Source organism: Pleurodeles waltl, chromosome 1_2 (genome assembly GCF_031143425.1).
Source record: "Pleurodeles waltl isolate 20211129_DDA chromosome 1_2, aPleWal1.hap1.20221129, whole genome shotgun sequence".
Taxonomy (NCBI): Eukaryota; Metazoa; Chordata; class Amphibia; order Caudata; family Salamandridae; genus Pleurodeles; species Pleurodeles waltl.
The window spans coordinates 749,810,560-749,837,594 of NC_090437.1; the positions used below are offsets into that span (position 1 = coordinate 749,810,560).

Below are 27,035 nucleotides of genomic sequence, written 5' to 3' on the forward strand. Positions count from 1 at the left end.
ACTCCGTGTTGTATTTCAATTCAGTATTCCAACCAAGAACTGCCAACATTCACTATACTCACAGGTTCTTGTTTGTAGAGCTCATAAATGCTTGGTATTGCAACCTCCTGTTTCTGCAGGCAATGTCCCTGTGTTTGATACTACGTGATACCCACTGTACAATCCACACGACCCTTCAGTGGCAGAGGAATTGACCTGTGTGGCGTTTTCCTTTTTGTCTGACGGTGCCCTTGACAGAGGACACCCGGTTACGTTTGGGTTGAACATGGTGCCTATTTAGTACAGCAGCCTTTTCTGACCATTACAGACCATTGTAGCAGCTGAATGGAAGGAAGTGTAGATAAAATCTGCCCAGCTTTGTGTATATGACCAATTCACTTACTTTGTCACAGAAAGTAGTTGTTAGAATTGTACCGTGTTTATTGTCACAAATAAAGTGTATAATGTGTTTGTGTCTACTTAGCTTGATTTTGGGTGTTTTATTCACGTTTGTCATTTATTTTTTCGCAGATTGATGTGCGAAACTGTTCGATATGAAAGACATGAAGCAAATGAAGTCCTTTACTAGTAAGTGTGTTTTCTTTATTTACCGTGTAAGCCAACCAGCTGTCTCTTTTCTGAGCCTCTTGCGCCACGGTAAATCGGAACGAATTTTTGCAGTTGGTGTGCGAAGCCCGTAAAGATGCGATTGCTGTGGGGGCCTTCAGCGATGCTTTTCCGTGGGAAGCACGTAGAGGCCGCCAGATAAAGGAGTGTGAATTATTCTGTGTGGGATGTCATCTCCTTCTCAAATTAAGCTGTCACTTGACCAACAGCAAAGTTGGGGTGACCAGCCTTTCACCGCCGAGGCTGCCAAAACAGGAGGGCTCGGGGTAATTACCAGGTTATAAATTGTCATTTTCAATATTGTGTAGAATTTGAAATTCCTTGGCCAGTGTACCCGTTAGGCCCACCCTCCAGGTACTCACTCTTAAAGGGCCAGGCCTCTGCGTTATCACATTTGACCGGTGCCAAACTGACGCATAAAGTGATTTGTCAGCGTAACAGCCCTATTTATTCACAGGACTCCTACTCCTGTCCGTAGCCGACGTGTAATAGGCGATTTTATTCCTCAATTAGATGTTCTTGTAGGAACGTTCAGCATGGATTAGGCCTCTGTTATTCCTAATAACAATGTGAACTGATCTTGACATCGAAGTCTGTTTTATCAAAGATGCTCATTATGCTGCTGCGTTTGCCGGGAGGTGCATCTATATTTCATATAGAGCCTTCCTGGCTCTTAATCCCTTGAATTGAGGAGGTTCTGGCTGCCAGCAAAAAGTGATGCCCCAGGGATCGCTCTTGATCTACTGTTTAATTGCTCTAAAGAATATGATGAGGGAAATCAAGGAGCGTGAACATCCCTTGGCAGAAGTACTTTGCGAATTGTTCCTCAGATCCTACCACGGATCAGCGAATTTAAAGCTTGATTGAAGGGCAAGAAAATGGCCTTAAAACGCCGAACCCCCAGAGGGGAGCAGCCAAGGTTTGTTGCAAAATGCACCCATTGTAAGTGCCTCTTTGCATTCCTTTGTTGTTGAAGCGTTCTTTTCATGGCTTCTTCACATCTATTGATATTCATTTCTTGCTCGCGGACAGCTCCCAAAATCATTTTGCTTGATCATGTAAAAAAATGTCATATACAAATAAAGCTCTGCTTCCCTCTGTTATATTCCCACTCTGCTATTTCTCCTATATTTCACCACTCCTTTTAGCTGTCGGTGTGTGAAATTTCGTTCAAATTACTGGGAAGATGTCGTTTTTCGTTCATCAGTGCTGCTGTGCAAGCTGCTTGCTTTTGCATCCCAGTAGCATTCTTTTGCTTTTTAAATTCCAATATCATTACATTTTTGTATAAACAATCGCAATAGACCCTTCAGCTCGGTCTTTCCTTCTCCTCTTTAATTTTAAGATCAGTCCTTCAAGTTGAATTCTTGTAGATGGAACCAGCCTCCATAAAATTCATGCGTGTAAACATCTTAGTGACAGCAGTATCCATAGAATTACAGATGGAAAATGTTATTCCTCGGTGGTTTTGGATAGACAAGTAGAGTGAAGTGGAAGTCCTATGTGATGGCACTGTGAACCCTGAGGTGAAAAATGTCCATTACTGTTTTACTATATCATTTTATGTTCGCCCCCACAAAATCATCTGTCCCCGCTTCCAAAATAAAAACATGTGCCGTGGAGTAATGATGGAACCACATATAATTTGGCCTGCCCTCCTAGTGTTAAAAAAGCAGCCTCCTGCATTACCTACCCTCCCCGCCCCACTCAAATAGTAAAAAAGGTCCTGGCCTCCTACCAGTCGCCTCCACCACCCGTAGTGCCATTCTGTCTTCTGAGTGCCTAGTGCCACATTCTGTGAGCTCACATTGGGAGCACAGAGCTAGCACGGTGCTGACTGACAGCTGCCCTGTGAGATCTGCTTGTCAGTGTGGATTCTTTTACCCTGCGAGCACGGGTCTGACATCCATTTGATAGGGGCACAGGTGTTATGTGTAAGTACAGCACAGCCACCCTAGAGTCCATGGAGACCTGGGAGGGACGGAAGAAGCAGGTGAGACTTCAAACTGCCATTCCACTGCTGCACACTGGTCTTTAGGAACCTGGGCAAGGAGCCGGAACAAAAGGGAAGTAATTGCTTTCCCTTGTGCATCATAACCATTTTGGTTACCCACTGGTGTGATATCACTAAAACGAATATCTGGATTCTGGTCCAGTTTTTTACTGTATACGCTTCCTATGGATGTCCTACATAGCAAAGGCTATATATAACCACATAAATAGAATAAAAAAGAATGTCAGAGCTTAATTTTCATAGTAAGAGGTTCTTGTCTCTTGCCCCAGTGCTGTCAAGAGGATTTATTGAATTAATGTACTAAGGCTCAATAATTCAGTGTAGTTCTAGTTAAAGTACATCCTTACATCTTCATTATGATTTGTAAGGGAGGTCGTCACCTTCCAGTAGGGTTAACTGATGGCAGGAGGTAGGCCACAGGGCCTGGTTGCAAGCCAGGCTGTTTGCTGTGCTCAACAGGAATGGTTGATGACAGAGGGTTAGTCAAAGGTCCTGCACCCAACCCCTTGGCTGTGCACATCAGGGTATTTCTGACTGAAAGTTGGGTGGTGGCCCTGGTTGCAGGCCAAGATGTCTGCCCAAAGCTAAATGCTGTGCACAGTCCAGAAACAAAGGAAAGAGCTAAAAGTATAGCATGTGGCCAAGGTATAGCATGTGCTTTGTGCCAAAGGCTGAATGCAGGGGGGGTTGGCTGATAGCAGAGGGCCTGGCTATCTCTCTCTCTCTCTCGCTCTAGATATATATATATATCTGATGGATACATCCACCTGTGGATTCCTAACCTTTTGAATACTCCCTATGCACCAGCATTCAACTGAAATCTCTTCTCTCCACATCGACAAGGACATCACAATGGCACAGCTCTGCGCGCAACTCCATCTGACATCATCGGAGTCATAAGAAGTTCTCACCAGCATGCTGACATCAGTTCCCTTTTTTTCGCGCCTTCAAAGCTAACAGCTTTCTGCCTCTCCAGGTGGTTACACTGTTTTGAGGGAGCTTTTTTGTTGGGTTTTTGTTTGTACAACATTGTCACCACTGAAGAAGTCTGGCTTTATGCCTCGTAGGGAGTGTGGGGGGGTCACATGTCAGTCATTGACCCTCACAAAAGCTGCCTCTGGCGCTTAAGTTCAGACCATGACATAAGGGGATTCTCTTCTTGTCAGAGCATGAACCCAAAGGCTCTAAAAGAAAGGGAAAGGAAGCTCCTCCTGGCAAAAGCTAAGATGGAGAAGCTGGGCAGTCAAAAATCTAGGCCTCTGGAGGAATCGTTGTCCAACAGCTCTTCGAGATCGCACAAGAAGCATTGCGGTCATGGTTCAAGGCGTTGCTTATCCCAAGATGTCAATCCTCGGTCTTTGCCTCTAACGCCGAGATCTTGGAGCTGCTCGTCTTGGAAAGTGAGTCCCACACTTTCTCCTCAGCCGAAATCACCTGAGGTGTCACCGGCGCCGTCTTTAGTGGAGATATCAGTGTCACTCTTGAGTCCCTTGGCACACTTTTCTCCTGTGTCCCCATCAGGTCAGGAGATGGAAGAACAGGTGACAGGTCAGGTCCAGCCTCCACAAAAAGAGCAGGAATATCCGACCTTTCCGGCTCCTGGGACGAACCCGTCCAACTTCTTAAATGCTATGTATAGCATTTTCTAATGGGTCAGTATCCCCCTCTGATGAGTCTGCAGGCCCTACGGCTCCTTTGGCCTTTAATCTTGGATTTTCGGTGCAGTATAGGCAGGCTCCATTCATGTCTTTTCTAACCACGACTCCAATACCAGTGGACTGGATCGGGCCAGAGGAAAACACCATCACCTTCGTAGATGATTGCGCCACCGGTGCTGATACGGATGTAGGATAGATCTTGTCTGGTGTCGAGTCACTATACTACGGCTCAGAGTAAGGCCCCGGCTTCACCGGCACCACAACAGGCTTCCTAAACGTCAGCGCATTCTCTTTCAACGCCACGCCTGGAATCCAGACTGAAATCTAGAAGGGAAACCTTAAGGCTCTTGGTGGACCTGCAGTTTTTGGAGGAACAGCAGGAGCTCGAGGAAGGAGAGATTCATTAGCCTTCCCACGACTTGGAAAGAATTGAGGTAGCGAGTGGGTTGGACATATCTCCTGAGTGGGTATTGTTATACCCTGGGGGTATACCTCATCCGGAGGTTACCTCGTATCATGGGGTAATTAAGAAGGCAGCAAACTTTTAGACTTGCCTCTGCCTACTACAGAATTGAAGTCTAATATTTTGACTGAGATTCTCCACTCTTCCTCTGCATCATCGGAACCCCTGCTACCATTTAATGAGGCTTTGTCGGAGCTAATTTAGGATGTATGGAAGAATCCTGTTACTACTCCTGCAGTCCATCGCCAGGAGATATAGAGTTGCACTAGGTGACCCGCAGTTTGAGTCCGCATCCATCACCTGAAAGCCTGGTGGTGCAAGCTTCATGTTCAGCAAGAGCTGCAACTGGTTCCTTCCCTATGACTCCTGCAGATAGGGAGCCACAACGTATGGAGCAATCGGCGAGAAAGATCTTTTCGTCTAGAAGTATGGCGCTGAAATCAGTGAATGCTACATGTTTGCTGGACAGGTACATTTATGCGCTGATGGATACGTCAAGAGGTCACCCCTAAACTGCCGCAGGATGTGCGGGGTCATTTTGCAAAACTATTGCAGGATAGTCAGACGGCAGAAAAACAGGTGATAAAATCAGGCCTGGGTACTGCGGATTCCGTTTCCAGAGCCATGGGGGCTTCAATTGCTAGCAGAAGGGATGCATGGCTTAAACAAATGGGTTTTTTCCCGGATGTACAATCCTCTTTAATGGTTCTTCCATTCAATGGATCTAGACTTTTTGAAGCCAAGGCAGACCCTGCCTTGGAAAGGTTTAAAGAAAGTAAGGTTACTGCCACGTCTTTAGGTCTTCAGACACTCTCCACGACTTAAAGGCCTTTGCATAGGTTTAGGGGGTTTGGCCGCAGCTCCTCCTTTCGAGGGAGGCAGCAGTTACAGGGTCAGCAGTCTGGCAGTCCCCTATATAAGTCCTGCATAGGTCATGGGAGACCTAGGCAGTGTGGTACCAGCCATCAACCTTTCTCCCCCTCCACTTCATCCTCAGGTGGAAACAGGTCAGGGAAGCAGCCCTAGTTCTCTCCCCTTTCAGCATCATGTGTTACCCATAGGGGGAGATTAATTAATTTTCTTCAATAGTGGGAGTCCGTAACATCATGGGTGTTGAGCATTGTAGAACATGGGTATGCTCTTCCCTTTCTGGAGTTTCCCCCTCCCTTCACAGAATTCCTTTTGTTCAGAGGATCACCTGTCATTACTTTAGCAGGAGGTACAAATTTGCTGTTAAAGGGTGCAGTGGAGCTGGTTCCATAGCAGGAGCAAGGGTCAGGGATGTTATTCCAGGTATTTCTTGTTCTCCAGGAAGGATGGCCGTTTGAGACCCATCCCAGACCTGAGGAGTTTGAACCGCTACCTCAGGCAGGAGAAGCTCAAAATGCTGACCCTAGCTCAGGTGCTTCTAGCACTGAACAAGGATATTTTCACATCCCCATTCTGAAGTCGCACAGGACGTCTCTCCAGTTCACGGTAGGATTGCAGCACTACCAGTTTGCGGTCCTTCCTTTTGGTCTTACTTCCGCACCTTGAGTCTTCACAAAGGTTATGTCAGTGGTTGCAGCGCATCTCAGAAGGAAGGGAATATCGATATTCCCTTACTTGGACACTTGACTGCTCAAAGCCAAGTCCCCCAGAGTTAGTGCTGCACCATTTGCAAGTGACAACCCAGTTGTTGTTCAATCTGGGCTTTTGTGTTAAATGTGCCCATATCTCACCTGGAGCCCTCTCAGCGCCTCCGGTTCATAGGGGCAGTACTGGACACAATGTTGAATCAAGCCCACCCCCTCCTCAGAGGATTCGGAACATTCAGGTTATGATTCCAATGTTTCAAAATGAAGTGGTTGTTCCGGTCCTAAAGGTCTTACGCCTGCTCGGTCTGTTTGCTTCCTGTATTCTGCTGGTCACTCACATGCGTTGGCACATGAGGGCTCTCCAGTGGTGCCTCCACAAGCCGTGGTTTCAACACAACAGGGAGCTCAAGGAATCCATTACAGTCTCCAGAGACACTGCAGCGGATCTTCAGTGGTGTAGTGTAGACAGCAACTTATCACAGGGGAGGCCGTTTTATCGTCTACCGCCGGTGACCAAAGTCATAACGGATGCTTCCAATCTAGGGTGGGGAGCGCATCTGGGGGATCTGGATATCAAAGGTCTTTAGTCTCAGGTGGAACAGATGTTTCTGATCACTCTGAAGTTACGGGCGATATGTCTGGCTCTCAAGGCTTTCCTCCTTTCCATTCGCAGTCAGTCAGTTCAAGTCGTTTCAGACAACACTACAGCGACGTGGTACATCAACAAACAGGGAGTTGGTGGGGTTGTATCTTCTCTGCAGTGGTGCTCTACAACTCTGGTCCTGGGCTCATGAGGATTTGCATAGTAGCAAACCATTTGGCCAAAATTCTCAACGTGTGTGCGGACAGTCTCAGCCAGCACTTTTCAGCCGATCACAAGTGGCGCCTCCATCCAGAGGTGGTTCTTCACATCTTTCAATTGTAGGGGACGCCTCAGATAGACCTGTTTGCCACTCACAAGAACGCACACTTCCCGCAGTTCTGCAGCCTCCAGTATCTGATACAGGGAGCATTGGTGGATGCGTTTCAGTTAAGCTGGAGCAACTGCACCTGCTGCACCATTCAAACCATGACCCTAATGCCTGCAAGACAACTGCACTTGTGACTGCCTGTTAAGTAGTAAAATATTGCAATATTTGGTGCTTCGAGGAGTTATGACAACTGTTGGCTCCAGTGCCACCGTACCTGCTGCACCATTAAAATCATGACCCCATTGTCTGCAAGGTAACTGCACTTGTGACTGCTGGTTTAGTTGTAAAATAAAACAATAATAAGTGTTTAGTGGGGTGCCTAGAGCTTTTGTTCAGAGTGCCACTGCTTCTGCTGCATCATTGAAATCATGACCCTAGTGGCTGCTAGATAAATGCACTTGTGGCAGACTATTTAGTAGTAAGACTTTGCATTTATCTGTGTTTAGAGGGGTTCTGACACCCTGTGGTCCTGGTGTCACTGCACGTGCAGCACCATTCAAAACATGAACCTAACGCATGCAAGGGAACTGCCTGTTTAGTAGTAAAATATAGCAATATCTGGTGTTGAGAGGAGCTCTGACAACTTTTGGGCCTGGTGCCACTACATCATTCAAAGCAGGCCCCTAGTGCCAGAAAGATAGCTGCAGTTGTGTCTGCCTGTTAATAAGTCACTGATAGAATAACAATTTGAAATAAGACGTCGCCCAAATATACAATGACTTTTCTATAAAAATGACTGAGTGGTAATTTAAGAAACAAACACACAAATAATTTTAATGCTTACAACTGTTATTCATCAGAAATGCAATTATTAAGTAATGAAAAACACTACATAACGAGCCCACTCGCTGCTTGCTTGACATCAGCATTGGATACTCCTGGCTTGCCTTGACACACATTTCAACCAGAATTGACTTGCATTCAGTTCATCTTTTTGCGTATAAACACTAATAATTAACCAATCACCAAAAACTGGAATGTGTACTTCGGCCACACTCCACGCGACGGTAAAAGCAGACAGAACAGAAGAAGAGCAGAAAGACACCTGCTAGCCAATAAAAAAACAAGTAAATTCAAGCGACGTTTGAATGAACAAACAGGAAATTCAGATAAGTAAAGGGCGAAGTAGGGGCGTGTTCTTATTCCCTTTAAAGATTTTTTTAAAAATAATTTAAGACTTAGCAAGCACAGCGCAAGCAATGTGCAGACGAAACCTAAAAAGGTGGGAGACATGATAAACAATTTTTTTAAGTATTATCAGGTGAAAATCCATTTGTTAATTTGCTTATAACTTTGGCACCATTTGACAAACATGCCTCAAATTTGGCAGATACTTATCATGTTCAGATTACTGTTTCGTTTTTGTGCATGTCCCATAAGAAGGTAAAAAAAAGCATTATTTTGTTAATATATTTGGCACTGAATGATGAATCTGGCCATAGTTTGGCAGAAGCTATAATGGGTTTATTTTCTGTTTGTATGTCAGGTTTGTGCTAATCCATAAGAGGGAAAAAGGTGGGGGGGGCAATGAAACATAATTTGCTTATAACTTTGGTGCAGTTTGAACAATCTGTGTCAAGAGAGACAAGTAGTCAACGAGTAACACCTAAGTATATTAGGTTTTGTGAAGATCTAAGGGGGGGAGGCAAACCCGAAGGTGAGGGGAAGAAAATATCCTTTATTTACTTATACTGTTTACATTGTTTGATGGAGCTGTACTAAATTTGCCAGAGACTTAACATGTTGAGTCTTTTTAAGCTTCTGCAGATCCATCAAGTTGAAGCAGATTTTAAGAGAGGTGGACAAAAAAGTGCCCATTGGTTCATAACATTGGCACTGTGTGATAAACATGCACAACATTTGGTAGAAGCTTGGAAGGTTTGTTTTTTATTTGGTAAGCCACTTTTTGGGCCCATCCGTCTGCAACTTGGCAAAGGCACAACAACAAACAAAAGAACAACATGGCACCATGGCAGGTGGCCTAAACTATGGCATGTGTTGTGTATGTTACTAACCTTAACTGGTCAGTATCAGTGGTTTGATGAATTTGAACCACAACCACAACTCACTTTTCAACTGTTTACTCAGTGAAGACAGGTAGATGGTTAACTGTGTAATATGATCTCATATTGCCAATATTGGATTCTGATGATTAAAGACTACACGTTTTTCACCAGAACCGTGAGATGGCTATGTGGGACCATGTTTCACATGTTGATAGTTATAACTGTTTTATATTACTTATTTGTTTTGAGTGATTAAGCTTGAAAAAGCTATTTCTTAAAAGTGCAGCTAAAAATGGGAACTGATTGACATTAGAATGTTTAGATTTTATATAACTTTCATGACTAAATTGCTAATGAACCAAACTGACATTGGAAAGGGCCACTTGCTATTTTATGATATTTTGGCTGTTATTTTTACTGGTTTAGATTATGGAATTATAGCATTTCCCACATCATTTGCAACATAATTTGCAAATTTAACAGAAATGTAGTTTCTGGTTCACATAGATTAACATACTACCAGACCCAACATAACATTGCAGCTTGTGCATAGCTCTGTTACCTAGTGTTTTCGACCTCTGGGTTCCAGGTGACATCATAGACAACTCAAGATTTGCTTTTGTTGTGTACGATGTGACATGGAACCCAGTGCTGGAAATCAGTACCATTATTACTACCTACCAAGATGTAATTCCATGTGTTATGTATGTCTCTCAGTGAGCGACACTATTGTGAGTACCAGATTCTAAATCTGTTTGTTTGCTGCCATGACACAGCAAAAGTGGGGGAAAAAAGGAAGCTTCCCACTATTGTTTCATCATAAAGAAATTCCAGGCCACTTTGAAAGAGCTCTCTACGCCTGTCCGTGCAATACTGGCTCTCTGCTCTGATGGAGAGCTGGAAAGGAAGCCACAGAGAATAGGTTGGTGACACAGGCCCATTTATTACGTTTCACCTGCACGCCCGCTTGTGAGCATGGTTGCAAAATCTTTTGTTGGTACAAAAAAAACTTGAGAGGCTTGGAACCTGAACTTACCATTTGCTTACTCCAACATTGCTCTGGTTTACCTGCTTTGGATTGGCCAGCATGTCGTCTTCACGTCACTTCCTGTCTTCGTCGCCAGTCTTGCCGTTGAGTTGCCTGTAGACCTAGTATTCCTTCCGGTCACTTCCTATTGGACACTGGCCAGTGTCCTTCCCTCTGGCTGCGATGCTGAAGGTACTTTTTTCTTCTTCTTGCATGCCATCTTCTTTCTTTGCTGACGTCTTCCTTCTTTGCTGCCGTCTTCTTTCTTCTCTGCCGTCTTCTTTCTTCGTGGCTGTCTTCTTTTTTTCTTCCTCCATGCCATCTTCTTACCTAGCTGACGTCTTCTTTTTTCGATGCCTTCTTCTCTGTCTACTTTCTTCGCTGCCATCTGTCTTTTTTTTCTTTCTGCATACCGTCTTCTCTCTTCGCTGTCTTCTTTACCGCATGACGTCTTCTGACATCTCCACTCTTCTCACGTCTTCTCTCTTCTCCCGTCTTCTGTCTTCTCACGCCTTCTCTGTTCCTTATCGTCTTCCCTCTTCTTCAGTCTTCCTCCTTCTTCTCTCTTCTCCCGTCTTCTGTCTCCCTCTGTGTTCTGCCGTCTTCTTCTGTCTTTCCTGCATGCCAATACATTTTGCCTTTGTCTTTTTTTCTGTGTAACTGGCTTACAAATATTAGAAAAAATGGTATACTAATGTTTGTTTTTAATTTAATAAAACAAACATTATTATAACGTTTTTCAAATATTTGTAAGCCAGCTGTGTGGAAAAAAAAAGACAAAAGGCAAAACCTATTGGCTTTGCCAATGCTTGTTTATTAAGTTAGTTATGCCTTTGGCACAGGAAGGAGTAGCCATGTTATCTATGGCTCCACCATTATTCCTCTTTCCCTGCATGGCAGTTGAAAGCAAGGACAGATAATTTTGAGGGCCATACATACAAAAGTTAAAGATCTGTGTTTTAATGGAGTATGGAACGTGCGTTCATGTTCCATTACAGAATAGAGGTTGGAGATCGTTAGGATCCGAACGGGGCGAGAGGAGGAGAAGGAGGTGTACACTGTTTGTGTTTTCTGATAACATCTGAGGTTGAATAAAGGCTACAACTTCAATTCATAGTGTGATCATCTTTGCGACAATCTGGTATTCTGACTTCTGAGTGACATCATAGACAACTCAAGCTTTGCTCTCCTTGTCTGGTACTCAGAATCCATTAGTGAAAATCATCCCTTTTCACTGTTACCCATCAATAATTCTGTATGCGCATCCGATCCTAGTGAAAAGACAAATCGTGCTGGTAATGCAGGTTTTAGGGCCGCATACTTCAGGAATTAAAATGTTTCATTGCTAACCATCGAGAATTCCTTTCAATCTTTAGGAACACGTCAACATACCCCTCCACCCCCCCACCCCACCCCACCCCCACCCACCCACAGGAATGCTGCCCCTAAAAGAAGGGTTAGGATTTTAGACACGATTCACACATGCTAGGAAACCCACTGTCAAACAAAGGAGACCCGATTACTAATTTTATGCAGCTCAATAAAAATGCTTCACAGGACACTGTTAAATCAGTTACCAATCACCATACCCGGAAATCTATATCTGAAAAAGATGCAGCTTCATTCTTAATTTGGCAGATACTACAGACCTTTCTAATCCGCTCCTTTCCGTCCTGTTGTCACAACCTAATCACGTCAGCATGTCTTATTTACAGAAGACGCCAGTGCAGATAATATGACACAGCGGCTGTGTAGGGCACCATCAGCTAGGGGGAGCCAGTTTGCTCCCTAAAGTATCCAATACAAACCCACTGCCATGATGGACTGGTGTGGGGTTAAATGAGACTTTGCCTAAAACTGCAAAAATCTGAGCCCTGCCCTCTCCACAAGCAGATGTATAAAAAGTTGTTCAAGAAATGCCTTAGCAGTTACATTAACTGTGCATTCAGCTATAATGTGAATGCCTACGTTTCTAGTGTGACTAGAACTTAAAGCATACCAAATGTGTTTTCAACCATACTACAAGGCAAATGTTTGTGGCAACCATGATTTTTTTTTCTCCCAAACTAAATATTTGATGCCTTTACCTTTGGCACTTCTAAAATAGAAAGGAGTTTAAAAAGTGCACTGTATATGGAGATGAGCTGTCGGCTGCTATAAAAAGATTTTATCAATTCTCCAGCCTTTTCGCCAGCTCCATGTTGAACATGGGAGTTGGATTATTAGAAGTGGCAGTTCATCTCCTGTTCAACTTTAGCAATTTCCTGTACGAATAAATTTGATGTGATGTTAATAATAAAGGGGATTGAATCCTTTTGGGAAATGGAAGGTGTTATTTTTTGTTTAGAACCCTTAAGAAGGGAAGAAAAACCTATCAGTTGAATTTTGAATCAATCTTATGCTCTACCAGTATGCTTTCTTGTTTTAAATTTTAACGTTTGCATTTATGTTTCTAACAGAGGTGAAAAAACATTTTCTTAGCATCCACCCTTAGCTTGGAAACCTACAGGGCTACAACCTAACCACTATGTTGTGTATATATCTCAGCACTATACCGCTCTCGCTTGTCGATCTAGTTATTTGTTACATTTTTGTGATTTGCTAAATATATGGGTATCGGTCTACAGTGCATAAGTAACAAAGCCTCAATTTGAAAATTAACACACAAATAGCAATTGATAATAGAGCCAGAGGATGTGGGTGGGTATTAAATTATCACAAATTCAGATTTGCATAACTACAGAGAAATTGAGGGAGCAGAGTTTCTTAACAGCCCAAGCAACTCATTCTAGTTTGGTGCTCAGGAGTGTTATAAGTAGAGATTTTGAAGATTTTTTGAAGGAGAGAATGGGCACATTTTACAGGCCCTGAGTTTCACATTTGAAGGCTTGATTCTGGGTTTTGGTGTTCTTGGTTAGAGAACAGTTTTGGAAGCATCTTGCTTGCCAAAACAGAGCAAGAGGGGTCCATACGCCAGATATGTATCACTTTCAGTGGTATGTATGTATGTATATTGTATTAAAGCATAAACCTAGCCAGAAGGCAACGAAACGCTGTATGTGGTCTAGGACATGTCAATGAGCTGGGTTGTAGACGATTAAAGCTATGTGATTTGTTGTTCTTTAACTCTCTCCTAAATTGAAACAGTGTTGGGTTGGTCCTTATGGACACAGGGATGGGTTTCCAGATCCTAGGTGCATAGATTGTAAGGCCTCCTGTCTTGTGTTTTTTTTTCTTCTTTTTTTACACTTCTTAGTTTGCAGTCTGATTTCCTGACTGTAAGTGTTCCAGAACCTCCAGAGATGGTGAGCTTGTCTGCACGATCAGTGGAGGTGCTGGTTTGTCAATGATGCAGTTGATTTTGAAGATGGTGCAGGTTGGCTAGGGAGCCAATTGAGTTCTGTCAGGATGGATCATATTCGTTCAGGTCCTGGATTTGATGTGCTGTGGCGTGTACAGTGCATACAAGTGGTTCCAATTAAGAAAAAGAAATAGAGTTATGAGGAAGCCTTAAGGTGTCCTAAAGCCCCTAAACTATTAGGAATTAAAATGCTTAGAGAAGATATGGAAATCTTAAAGTCGAAGAAAACAGATGTTGCTCCACAATTTCAGAAGGCACAATAAATAGAATTGAGATTTCCAGTTGAATATAAATGAAGGAGAACATGTTTGGCAGGCTGTTCATGACCAATTCATGATAGGAATATATAGAGCTCTACTGTTGTAGACATTTTTTCTGCTTATATTCACTTTGGCACAGTGTAATTACAAGAGATGCTGTAGCCACTTTTGGAGTGCAGAAATGTGTAGAGCAGGGGTCTTCGAGCTGGGGGTGGGCCACCCTAGGGAGGCCTCAAATTACCCCAGACTCTGGCCAAAAGAAGCATTATGCTGATAACAGGGCTTTGTTTCAATCTGAAAAAAAATATCAGCACCAAATCTGTCTGTAATGGGCCATCACTAACATGTTTTGTCATTTATATCCAAGCTGGGAGTATGTGTGAAAAGGGAAGGGACTCCAAATACTCTTCAAAACCGCCTTTCACCACAAATAATTACACTGTGGATACTTTAACACATTAGTTAGGCAATTCTGACCAGAATGGTATATTTGGCATCATATATTTGATTGCATATTTAAAACAATAACATAACATAACTGCAATGTTTGAAGAAGTCTAGAACTATTTAAACATTGCCAATTTAATAGAATAATTATGAAACATTTGGAGGGAGTCTAATTATTTTTTTTCCTCTCTGGGAGGGCGCAGCATTAAAAAGTTTGAAGACCACTGATGTAGAGCAGAAGGATGCTAAAACCTTATTCAAGACATTAGGCCCTCACCATAGAAAACATCAGTACTTTCTTATGTTAACAGCCATAATTCTGCAAAGTAAACAGGTCTTCCTAAAACCAGATACTCCAAAAGCTGTAATATCAAGAAGTGAGGGAATAAAGTATGAGACATCAGTGTAAGAATCATAAAAACATATGTAAAGTCAGATTCATTGAATCAGCCAATAAAAGTGCTCAATCTGCAGCCAGAAAAGGACACAACAACCACTCGTGGACCACCACCTGAGCATGTCAATAGGAGATTAGGGTTGGTAGGGAGAAAAACTGAGTTGCCAGCTGCCATTCAGTGGCATGTAGCCACTTCTTTTGTGTTATTTATGCTTACCCACATTGGGAAGAAGTAGGAAAGTTGATGAAACATCTTCCTGCCGATCTGAAAACGAAACAAGAGACAACATGGAGTGTGCATGCTTGGTTGCACATTTCAGGCTTTAAGCAAGACGTACAAGCTAATATTATTGATATGCCTTTTACGGGGCAGAATTTGTTTGGAAAATAAGTAGATGTCTCCCTAGAACAAATGGAAAATGTCAATATCAATTCATAAGCAAGGACTTATGGAACAAATATTAAATTTATGTTAACCTTTAACAGGGTCACACATATCCAGCTTAAATATGCCTTGCTCAGGACCCCCCAAAAGTCTTAAAATCACAGAGTAGAAAGACCAAGTCAGAGATAGATCTAGGTACAAGGGAACAGAGGTTTAGATAGAGAAATGCAATAGGCAGAGGCCAAATAGGTAGAGAATACACTTTCCCAGGGAGCCTCTTGGAAGGTATGGGTTATGGGCAAATGCCCACTTTCCCCAGGCCTTAAAACGTCTCTGAATTAGAGGAAAGTACTCTTCATGCCTAATTATCTTGTAGTATTTACATAACACAAAGCATGGATAGAGACCAGGCTTTGAACTACCAGGTCCGTATTATGAGCAGTGTCTGTATTTATTCTCCTTGTGCTTCTTCAGCCTTCTATGAAAGTCAGCCAACTGGATATTTAATAATTCAGAGGGTTTCTGCAGCAGGCCTGCGCTTAAGTTCTTTCACTTTCCCCAAAGGTGTATTACACCACCTAATAGCCAGATAGTTGGCAAAGTTACCCTGGCTTGGTGCCACTTTTTCACTGCAGTAAATCAGAAGCACTTGTTTAGATATTTCACAGTGAAAATTATTCCATAGAAAGCTATTTGGTGAATGTCTGACATTAAGGAAATCAAATTGAACAGTTTGGCCTTTGTAAATTTCTGGGAAATAGGTATTAAAATAAGGGGGTAAGAAAGGTTTAAAAAAGTATTTTCTTTCAAGGTTAACTTGTGTCATGATGTGAATTACACTCAATCCTTTAGCATTTCTTTGCATGAATCCTTTCAGAGAGAGACATAACTTACATGAGTAACCACATCTCTTTACGGCTGGTGTGGCGGGGACGTGCAGGTATTTTTTTCTAGAATTGAAATTAGGAAACTAAAATACTCAGTAAAGTAAATGTGGTTGCACTTGTATGCTGACTTTCATTGCTGAACCTCTGGCAGTGATTGTTGTGCATCCCGCAGCTCAGCTTTAAATACCGACAGGCTGAGTTTCTATGTAGTCTGTTGAAATAATTAAAATAGGTACCACTTTATAGCACTATTTGTTCTGTAGGGTGCTTCAGAACTGCATGACTGTTCCTGCAAATGCTCTACATAAGTAACTTCTTGTTTCTGCTGTCTGGGATCATTGTCTTTCCACCTGCTTCTTAACATCCAAGTTTCCACTGCTCCATATTAGCCTCATCTTCTTAGGTCAATCTCCACCCATACCACATATGTAGATAACAGGCATCAAACTTGCTTGATCTAACTAAGGTACAAAACCAACAACTCATTCAAGTGTCTAAATAACCCTCAGGCATTACAGCACCTCTTCCTTAAAATTAACCCTTTTGGTCCAGAGTAAACAACCAACCATGCCAACATTCAAGTAAAAGAAACAATATGGTTAAAAATCTCACTCACACATTCGCTATGCCAGGCAACTGACAAAGCTTTTGTTTCCTAGATAAACACTCACCCCTATTCTTGTGCCCCACCTTAATTGCCTACTCCCCTTTCTCAGATCTGTCCCTTCTACCCTTGTCTCACCTACCCATCGCCTGTCCCGCTATCTCATCCTCTTTACCTCCACTAGCTCTCCTTTCTCTACCTTACCCCCTATAAAGTTCCCCATCTTACACCCACCTACCCGTCTCATCTCCCTCAATCACGCCATCCTAATCTCCATGAATGCCCTTCCACATACCCCTTTGAACTCCTATAATACCCAGTTCTCACCCTGGCACTCTGTTTTCATACAGTCACACTCTTTGCTGTCCAGTCTCCACTCACCCTTCTGCCAAAATGTCTCTCTTTTCCCCCTTGCTACGTTTAACCTACATCTCTGCTATTTACTCTATTCTTTCCTAAAAATCATCTTTTCACCTCTATAGCCACTTTCTTCTGCTTTCACCTGTACTACTGCAAACTCCACACCTCATATGAAGCCACCCTCATTGTTTATCCTTTCTATCCTCCTTAAATATAATTCCTCTTCCCGTCCTTCACCGCTTAACCCTTACCACTTCCCCTAAACACTTCCAAACCTTTAATGTCTCAGTTCAACCGGCTAGATTCAGAGAATGCTTCTGTTCCCTTTCTCCATCACTTCCATCTATCTACGGCCATAGTAATTACAGCTCTCTCACTTTGAAGATGGTTTACTGACTCACCAGTGACCTCCTCATTAATGCAAGGATTCTGGACTAATCATACATGAAACTGCACCTGCAGGCTGCAAATTCTTCATGAGAAATGCATCACTAAGAAAAACGGAGAAGTGACCCTTGTGCTTAGATCCTCATCACCTTCATAATTGATCTCCAGTTGGATTGCTTCTGAATGTGAGTTCCTGAGTTCTCCCACATACTCATTCACTTCCTTATCTACAGGAAGGGGTGTGGAATTTATTAAAATAGCTACTTGTCCATAGGACAGGTTGCTTCTTAAATCTACTTGTCCTGTAAAGAAAATCTACTTGTCCCTTTGCTGCCATAATTTGTCGCCGCACTACATGGCACCAATCTCATAACGTAAGAGCTCAGATAATTGGCAAAGTTACCCTGCATTTTCAATCCCTATTGTAGCAATTTCCTTATTTTGCCACATTACCGCAGCTCTTCATAATGGGGCTGGAGGAAGCAGTAAGCAATAGTTCCAGGGCTATAATGCCCTTGAGTCTGCAAACCTACTAAAATTCCTGTTTAAAGGATTTTCACCACTTCTTCTCTAATCTTTTCCCATAATAAGAAATGTTGGAAATTTACTCCTGACAATGGCAGAAGTAGAACTTCTTCCAGGGTTGGGAAAACGTGGTTGGAGGGAAAGTGAACTTGTAAACACTCAATAGATCTTCACATCTATTATACCTTATATTAGTACCATTTCCTGATATAGTTCTTCTGAATTCATGAAATCCACTAATTCAAAGACATATACCATGAGTGCACTTCTGTGACTTTCTTTATGAATTGGGTCCCTAATTAGGTCTGGTGTTAACAAAGACATTTTGTTTTTATCAAACTTCTATTTCTCTCTCGGTTGGCTTCACTGTGAGTGTCACATTCTGCTCTTCCACAAGGAGCATATTGGCACACAAAGTAGTTTTTTTCATTGCCAGGAACTAAATTGGCAATCAGTGGCGTAAAGAAACTGGAGGGGACCCCTTTGCAAAGAACATGGAGGGGCACCCTCTCCTGACTCGGGGCAGGGTCTGTGCTGAAGGGGCTGCCTGGAGGGGGGCTAGGGGCCCTTTGTTACGCCACTGGTGGCAATGTGTGCTTTTAGAGATCAAAAACATTTTTTGTTTTGGTTTTTGTCAGCGTTTGATACAATGGTGAGGGCCTGGCAGCTCCCACAACAATAAAGTGTTGCAAAGGCCATGTCAAAACAAGACCCGCATTGACGAAACTAAAAGACTCACAAAAAATGTCTGATCGGTTGGCTTTGTCAGTGCTTGTTTATTTTCATGCTTCCCATAATCTTGTTGAAAATGGTTACACTGATTTTCCATGAGGAATATGTTTTGGAAATACTAGCATTCATCAACACATTTTACTAAATAACGCTTCAAAGAAATAGCACCTAAAATTTCACAGAAGCTAAAAAATGTTTTTTCCAATTTACATTTTTTCTGAACATTTTATTTTAAAAGCAAATAATCCTCACTCTTGCTTACAAGCTTCTGCAAACATTTGCATCTAATCAGAGAGCCACTACTTTTTACTGGAACCACTGTCAGTAGTGCAGTGTGACCCTAAAAAATGTATTTACAGCGCTTACCCTAATAATGAAGGCTTTCAATTAATGATCCATAAATACAAGTTCGAGCAGCATTAACATATGGACATGCATTACCTCAACTACAGACCGTTCCCGTCTCTATAAACTGGAAGCCAAAGGGGTTGTGCTGCAGAGGGTTTGGGCTACTTGTGCAAAGGACAAAATAAACATGAAAACTTGTTACCATTGACCCCAAAAAAGGATGTCCCGGGTGTCAGGCGATAAGAATTCTGCATCCTTGTACGGACCTACAATCTAATGAGCGACACTTCAGACCCGTATTCCTTTGCTGCGTTCGCCTCTGGCGTAGGTCTAAAACACCCCAGTCCCTATGGAGTTGGTGACGTCAACACCTTGCTTGACAAATCTGACCTATTGACAAATGCCTGCTGTAGAACATGCCTTCACAGCACTTATTTTGAATGTTTGTGGGCCCTATCTACTCAGCTTAACATACATTGGATGGAATTTTAGCTCCTCAGATTTTCATCTCTGTTAGTGGCAAATATCATGTGACTTGGCCCTTGACTGATCATGCTTTAATTCAGTTCAGTGTCCTGCAAACCTTCCCACCAGTCAACTCTAGAGCCACGACTGCTAAAACAACTTCCATACCCTGAGCTTTCCCACCTTACATACTCAACTAATTACAGCCTAATGACCTGCTGTCTCAGTTAATTGGTTGTATTGCTTGCTGACATCAGCCCTTGACATCATCCCACTAATAACCTCTGCTCTCTCCTACTGATGTGTGAAAACAGGCCAGGTGATTGCAGATTTGAAATCTCTCAAATTGAACACAAGATCTCAAGAAAACACTGGAAGAAAGCCCCAAAATAAACTGACACTGCAATACCATTCTACGGTCTACAAAATTCTACTTAGAAAGGTGAAGAGGCTGTAGTCCTGTAGGATTATGGATGGTCATTTTTGGCCTTCCACTTGACGTCTGGCCCGCATCAGCAGGCAGGAAAGGAATGCGAGTACTAATCTGTAAGTGGGAGCAGGAGAGGGTAGGAGGCCACAGGAGCCAGAAGGAGCTATTCATCCGGTGATGACCTAGTTGGCACACTGAGCTGTTATTGTTGCATAAACTGTGTAATTGCAGTCTGTAATAAACGTTGTTATTCATGAGGTGGAAAGACAGGATTGTAAGCCATAGAACGGCAAAGCAAACACTGCCAAAGTGTTCATTAAATGCTGAATTGGTTTAGGAAGATCAACTTGCCTTACCCTTCTGGTGATAGTTATAATTACATTATATCAATAGTTTACCAAGCACCTCTGCAGCCATACCAGACTCAGCACATTCCAGTCTGCATTCCTCACCCGTCACCATTTGAAAACTGTTCTGCTCTTAAAAGCAGCTTGGGGGGGGAAACATCCTGAACAACTAGGTCTAAACCACTACTTGCCTGAACCACTACTGCTAAACAACTAAAAAGTCTCTACAACTAAGTACTGAACAACTACTGTCTAAACAACAATTGTGCCTGAATAACAATTGCCTGAACAACTACTTTTAAGGTAAGGTTTTCTTTTTATTTTTTATGGTTTATTAGTTGTTTAGAATGTATATATTTATATTAGTTGTTCAGGCAATTGTTATTCAGGCACAATAGTTGTTTAGACAGTAGTTGTTCAGTACTTAGTTGTAGAGACTTTTTAGTTGTTTAGCAGTAGTGGTTTAGGCTATAGTTGTTTAGGACCTAGTTGTTCTGTCACATATTCCTTGGGGGTGATGGTTGGGTCTCATTGCTGTATGCTGCTGTATCGCTGTTTGGCACACTTGACTAAAAACATAAAAAAAGTAATCCTATAGTGCAGAGGTCTCCAAACTTTTTAATGCCACGCCCCCCCAGTTGAAAAATAAAAATCATTGGGCCCCCCTCAGAATTTTTCACAATTATTCTATAAACATGGCACTGTTTAAATATGTCTAAACCTATTTAAACATTGCAGTTAAGTACTGTTACCTTTTTAAAACTGCAATAACATGCTTCTGCTTAAAACAAAAGCCTGTTATCTGTATAATATTTATTTTGGCCAGAGTCTGCGGCCCCCCCTGGGATCACTTCAGGCCCCCCTAGGGGGGCCCGCCCCCCAGTTTGAAGACCTCTGCTATAGTGACATTTGTGGAAAGTTTTTGGAGAGAGGTTGTTTCCATTCTTACATTATATACTGATCATTATTTCCAGATTGGAAGAGCACAGAGGTTTGCCTGTGTCAGGTTGCTTACTTCCTTTTTAAGGACAAACTAAGTAGGTTGGTTAATGTTAAAGTGCAGTGTTCTGAGGCATGAAGAGGGTACAGGCACAACACGTAGTAAGACCTTCGAGTTCAATATTGCCTCATATTTCTCTTGCCTATAAATGCTCAACTTTGTGTTTATTTACAAACTACTCTACTTTCTGATCGCTTTTATGTTGCAGAGTTTATTGGTATGCATTTAATTTGACAGGAGCCAAGACTGGCATTTTAATATTATCTCAGTAGGCCTAGCTGTACAACATTCATGTGACTCTTCCGTCCTGATGAGATTTGCAAATGCCAAAATGAAATGTTCAAGCAGCTAATTACCAGTGGCTGTGAACTAAAATTCTAAGTGGTGTTTCTGAAACCCGTAATGTATCCAACTCACTCTAATCCAATTTACATATAGTTACTATTAAAGGGGGCAGTTAATCAAGCTTCCGCCCTCTCTCTTGGCTTGAGCCACAGAGTGAGAATGCAAGAGCAGATGGAAGTTCTCTCAGGGTGTGCGTGATCCAAGTGGACTGGTCCTCACTTCATGCTGCTTAAGCTACATTTCTTACTCAGTTCAGCCCTGTGATACCATGATTATGAGGCTGTGATCCTGGTCTCCCAGAGTATTTGAGAAGAGTTGAGTTGGTGAATGATTTACTCTAGTTGGATGCTAGGGGTGTTGATGTTCTTCACTTGCTATTAGTCCTCGCTAACAATGGCTGTAGGTGTGGGTGAGGGGTGCCTTTGAAGGAGCCTTTGATCTAGGATCTGCATCCAGGAGGATGCAGGCTTTTCATCCAGTTCAATTAGGATGTAGGACATTTCAGAAGCCATTCTGGCCTTTGTTTCTCAGATCCAAATGTAGTTAACCCTTACACGAATTCACAAGCAAATGACAGCATTGTAAGTCATGGTTTGGGTCAGAGAGGTTTACCAGGTGTCTATCTACCTGGGGCTTTTTCAAGGCAGTTTTGGGAACGCAACAGTGTCATACACAAGCAAGAATTATTCTGGGGTAAATCTGGGCTAGGGATTTAGCCCAGAATAATTCTTACTCGTGTATAACACTACTGTGTTCCCAAAACTGCCTTGAAAAAGCCCCAGGTAGATAAACACTAGAGGGCGAAATACGTGTCGGCTTTCTGTCCAAATGTGCTCCAATAAACAGCCTTTGGATTTACCACTTAGACTCAACGTGTCAATTCTATAATTCATATTGATATATGTTACAAGATTGGAACTTTACGTATGGGATACACTGTGGGTTTTCAATTTTCTATATTTCCAAGATTTTTACTTGGGGCAAATTGGTCCTTAACCCATTTGATAACCCACAATTGGACCAAAAAGGCATTCCACAGAATGAGAGAGTTGGACCACTGCTTCTTGAATTACCAGGTGTCTGACTTAGATTTTCATTACACTAAGTATGTGGCTCTGGCAGGACAACAACTCCTATCCCTTATGACAGAATGTTTTCTAGGAGGTAGAGTGGAAATGCAGTCCTCCTCAGCAGGCCACTCTCATCATTGGGACTATGCCTCTTTTCTTTCGTAGCTGAGGAAACGATTCAGTTTTGAAAGCTATGAACTAATCTCTCTTCATTACAGGTCAGGCCCTTACAATCACTACCTTTCCAGTCCTAAAGAATTGAGGTGCTGTTTTTCTGTGGATTGCAGGGTCTTGTATATTAAATTTCTGGGAAATAATATTATTATATAGTAATTATAAGTTATGCAAAATGTGCTATCTGTGTTAGACTTTGGTCATATTTTCTTAGTCATATTTGTTTTGCTTTTTAGTTAATCATTTTATTGGCTTGTTTAGGAAATATTATATTACAATAAAACCAAAACATAGCATCACAGTGATATTTCTAAAAGTATTCATAATTGTATAGAGTATGTATAGCTTTAACTTGTGCATGGAAGTTTGGAGCACAATTGATGTCATCTGATGATGGTGTATTGCTAGGGAGAGAATCCTCAAGCCTGGCTGTCTCGGTACCCTCTCCACATCCCCCCCTTGTGAGCCTTGCAGCTCGTTTTTTCTAGGATTTGCCATTGGTTGATCAGTCTCACTATCTTGCAAGGCTTGGAACCTCAACTGCTCTAATGTTCTGGGCAGTATTCATGTTGGCTATAACTAGACCCAGGCCTACAAATGATATTCTAAATCTATTTAAATCCAAGTCCTTCAGTTCAGTTAAGAGTTGCTTCTGGGGGCATTAAGGCCAAGTAGACGCTCTACCTGCAGACATGACTCCCACCAGTGCCTCCCTAAAATGAAAGCCTGTCGGAACCCAACAGTTCCATAATGTATGCATGCAGTCCTTATCTTTCCCTTTCACCTCATACATATTGGTGGAGAATGTATTTCCATATGCCAGCGTCTTTTACTGATGTGGCAGATGTAGTGTAGGTATATAAAATCGTATAGGTCTGCGGCAGGTGGTGATGGCGATCTTCGGAGGGACCTTTAATGTGACATGACAATTTGTCTTCAAGGGGTTGAAGTATCATCATATTTTAGTAAAATTTTGATATATTTTTGTCGGGTAATACACCCTTGATAAGCTTTGCCTCCAAAGGGTTAAACTCTGAAAGGTCATATAAGGTCGGCAAGTATGCTGTTGGTGCGCTGTGAAATTGCAAGTAACGAAAGAACTGGGATTTGAGTGGGCAGTATTCCTTTTGAAGTGTTGCGAATGATTTAATGTAATTGTGCGTTGTTACATCCTGTGTTGTGGACACGCCTGGCATCCCACCGTGCAAAACATTTAATGCTTTAACCTGCAGGAGCGTCCCTAACAAAAAAAATCTTGCTTGATCATTATTTTCTTTGTCAAGCCCATCATATGAAGGGGTCCCCATACCTTCATTACGATCTGGTAGTAGGTGTTCTCTCTGCAGGAAGCTGGCCTCATACAGGAAGTGTAGCGGTTTATGTCTGCACATTGTCTGCTATTCACTACTAAAGTCAGGGTGTGTTCTAATGCCAAAAATTCAGTTATTAATGACTGGTAGGTGGGGTTCACAGTAGTAAGCCAGGACGTCAGCCTTGCTGAGAGAACCCTTGTATGTAAATTTACAGCATTTAGTCATGCTCACTCTGAAGGACTAGGTATTCCGTAGAAAGGAGCTGACCAAATATGTTTGTTGTTAGTCACAGAAACACAGGTGGTCGTGGAATTCCTCCATGTTGGTCTCTTTTTAGGGTCTTTTGTCCCCTGGCTGAGATGCCAGTGAGCAGCAGTTAAAACCTTATAAAAACCTTTTGAGAGCCATCAGCATCTGCGTCCTTTGACCTATGGGCCCTTACAGAGGTTTGAGTTAGCTTTCAGGTAAGACAACTAGTTGTTACCGTTGGATTATTAAAAGATATATAGAGTTTGTTTCAGTGGCCATTGCTTCACCTTGCATGTTTGTGAAACGGGGGCCCCTGGATGATCATGAGTCATACTTGTCTGTCTTGCCAGATAAAGCAGCTCTAACACCAGGTTCATCTACTTGCTCTGCAAACAAGACAATGTGCTTCCTTAGTTTTATTTAGATTCTCAGTCCGCAATGGAGGTTTGATTGCACCAACTTCTGGAGCCTACAGTATTGCTGTGCCACTGGCCCTTTAAGAGGGCCTTGCATTTTGATCCCATCCAGAAGTTCAGCAATTTTGTCTGGCAGATACTTTATGCCTCTACACAACCCATCAAATGACATAAGCCCGTGCATTTTCACCAGTTGTCTGAGGAGCAGCGAGTAATTTAGAACAGCCTACACACTCGTCAAGGCAGTCTTCCTAAATGTGATCACCTTTACTTAGCTGAGTTTATAGATATCTTGAAATAATAGCCGCAAAAGATATAACCCTTCTTTGTGAAGCTATGATAGGATTTTCCATTGAGAACATGTTGCTGTTAGATATTTTTATATCTTGAGTAAATGGCCTACATTTAAAAGACATGCTTTAAATCGGCCCATGGTTCATTTTGAGTTTCATGTTTTATTGCGCTTTTTCTATTTGCAATGTGACCGAAGCCTCCTGTGGTCCTATGAAACCGTATCAAAGTCTGGGCATTTTCTCCAATGAGATTTGTTCACTTGCTATGTAAGGGGAGTCCACTCTAATTACTATTAGTTTAGGTCTATTTGTTTCTCTTTTATTCTTTTGGCTCATTTCTTATTTGCAAAATATTGGATTATTTCATATTTGTAAAAATTACATGATTGTCTCGATGTGTGAGTGTATTAGACTTACTCTAAAGTCTTTAAAAATATATATATGTCTTTAATCTTAGTTCATTCAAACATAAAAGTATATTGGGACATTTTAAAGTGCAGAAACAACACTATTCACATACCAATGAAAAGATGAGCTACATTTGGTCTCCTCTCTGGAGGTTAAAATATGATTGTTCCTCTAAGTGCTTGTGTCCAGTGACCTGGATAAGTAGATGCTGAAGTTAATAGAATGCCCATCTCTACCTATCACCTTCATGCTTTTTTCAGCCTATGTTATCTGACTTGCTTCATAATGTGCCTGAGGCACAGTGCTGATGGGCAACAAGAGATGTTTTCCCTGTGCTGCGTCTTCTGATTCTATCGGCCAACGAAGGCTGAAGCATGATGTATCTCAAATGATTAAAACTGAATTAAAATGCAATAGTTTACTTATCACAGATGAAAGGAGATTGGATCTGTGCTCTTGACTCACTTGTTAACTCCCAGTAGAAAATTGCTTGCACCTGAAGTGACTGTACTGCTCCTTGCAGTTGCTTCCATTTGGTTGCTTCATCCTTTCGATGGGTGATGACCACAGGCTGCAGTATTTTATAAAAGTGAGTTGCTGATGGCTCAGTTCACCAGGGTAAGTGGGTCAAACTAAAGCTCTCCTGGCAAGATCTGCTAACTGATTTTACCCATTAAGTCTTGTGGGTAGAGTAAAAAAGCACAGAAATAAGACTGAAATTTGCTGCTGTAGGTTTCGTCCACATACATAAAGATGTATGGGTTTGTGGGAGTTTTCTTTCTTTTGCATGTGAGAACACCAAGATATTCCTGCAAACATGCTACTGCCCCTCAGTTTGAGATTGTGAAAATGTCACAATTGTGGTGGAATTTCTACATTTGCAGTCCCCAGAGTGGGGAAATTCCACCAATACTGATTCTGTGAATCAGAATTGGACATTTGCTTCAAGAGGTGTTTTTATGTGCACATAGACTGATCTTGTGTGTCCACAATAACGTTTGCAAACCGGGCCTTTATTGTTGAGCAACCTTTACTGGGTGGCGTGAGAAAGCCATACTTTTAGCCTGTTCACCCCAACGTTTCAGATTGATACTGGTGGTAACTGGCCCTGACTGTGCCCTGGGCTCTGCTAAACAGGCCCAGGGTCAGTGCTCTGAATAGAAAGTATATGGTAAAGTACTACACTTAGAATTGGCAATGACAGACTCTTGTAAGCCTCTTGTAGATAATAGGGCAAGGAGGATTCAAACTACCTACAAGTCCCTAGTATATAATAGGGTGTGGAAGTTTAGAGGCCCAGTAGATTTCCTGCTCTGGAGTGTGCACTGCTGTCATTTTTAAAAGTGTCCCTGCCTTGCACACTGTCTTTAAAGAGTAAAATGTGTGCAAATTTGACTTTTGGATTAAAATTATTTCCAAAGTGATAATCTACCTTATTTTTAGATATTAGTCTCCCCTAAGGTCTCTACTAAGTTCCGCCAGGGGTGGATGCGATGTTACTATAAGCAGG

The 27,035-nt window shown here is 42.1% G+C and overlaps 1 protein-coding gene across 7 annotated transcripts in view; it reads left to right on the forward strand.

Annotated features, from left to right (window-relative positions):
• RAPGEF2 (Rap guanine nucleotide exchange factor 2) overlaps positions 1-27,035 on the forward strand; it is a 681,573-nt gene that overhangs the window by 263,746 nt on the left and 390,792 nt on the right. For all 7 annotated transcript variants that reach the window (XM_069243519.1, XM_069243546.1, XM_069243572.1 and 4 more), the window contains exon 3: positions 511-567. In XM_069243519.1, the coding sequence (XP_069099620.1) occupies positions 511-567 (57 nt within the window). The remainder of the gene's footprint in view (positions 1-510; positions 568-27,035) is intronic.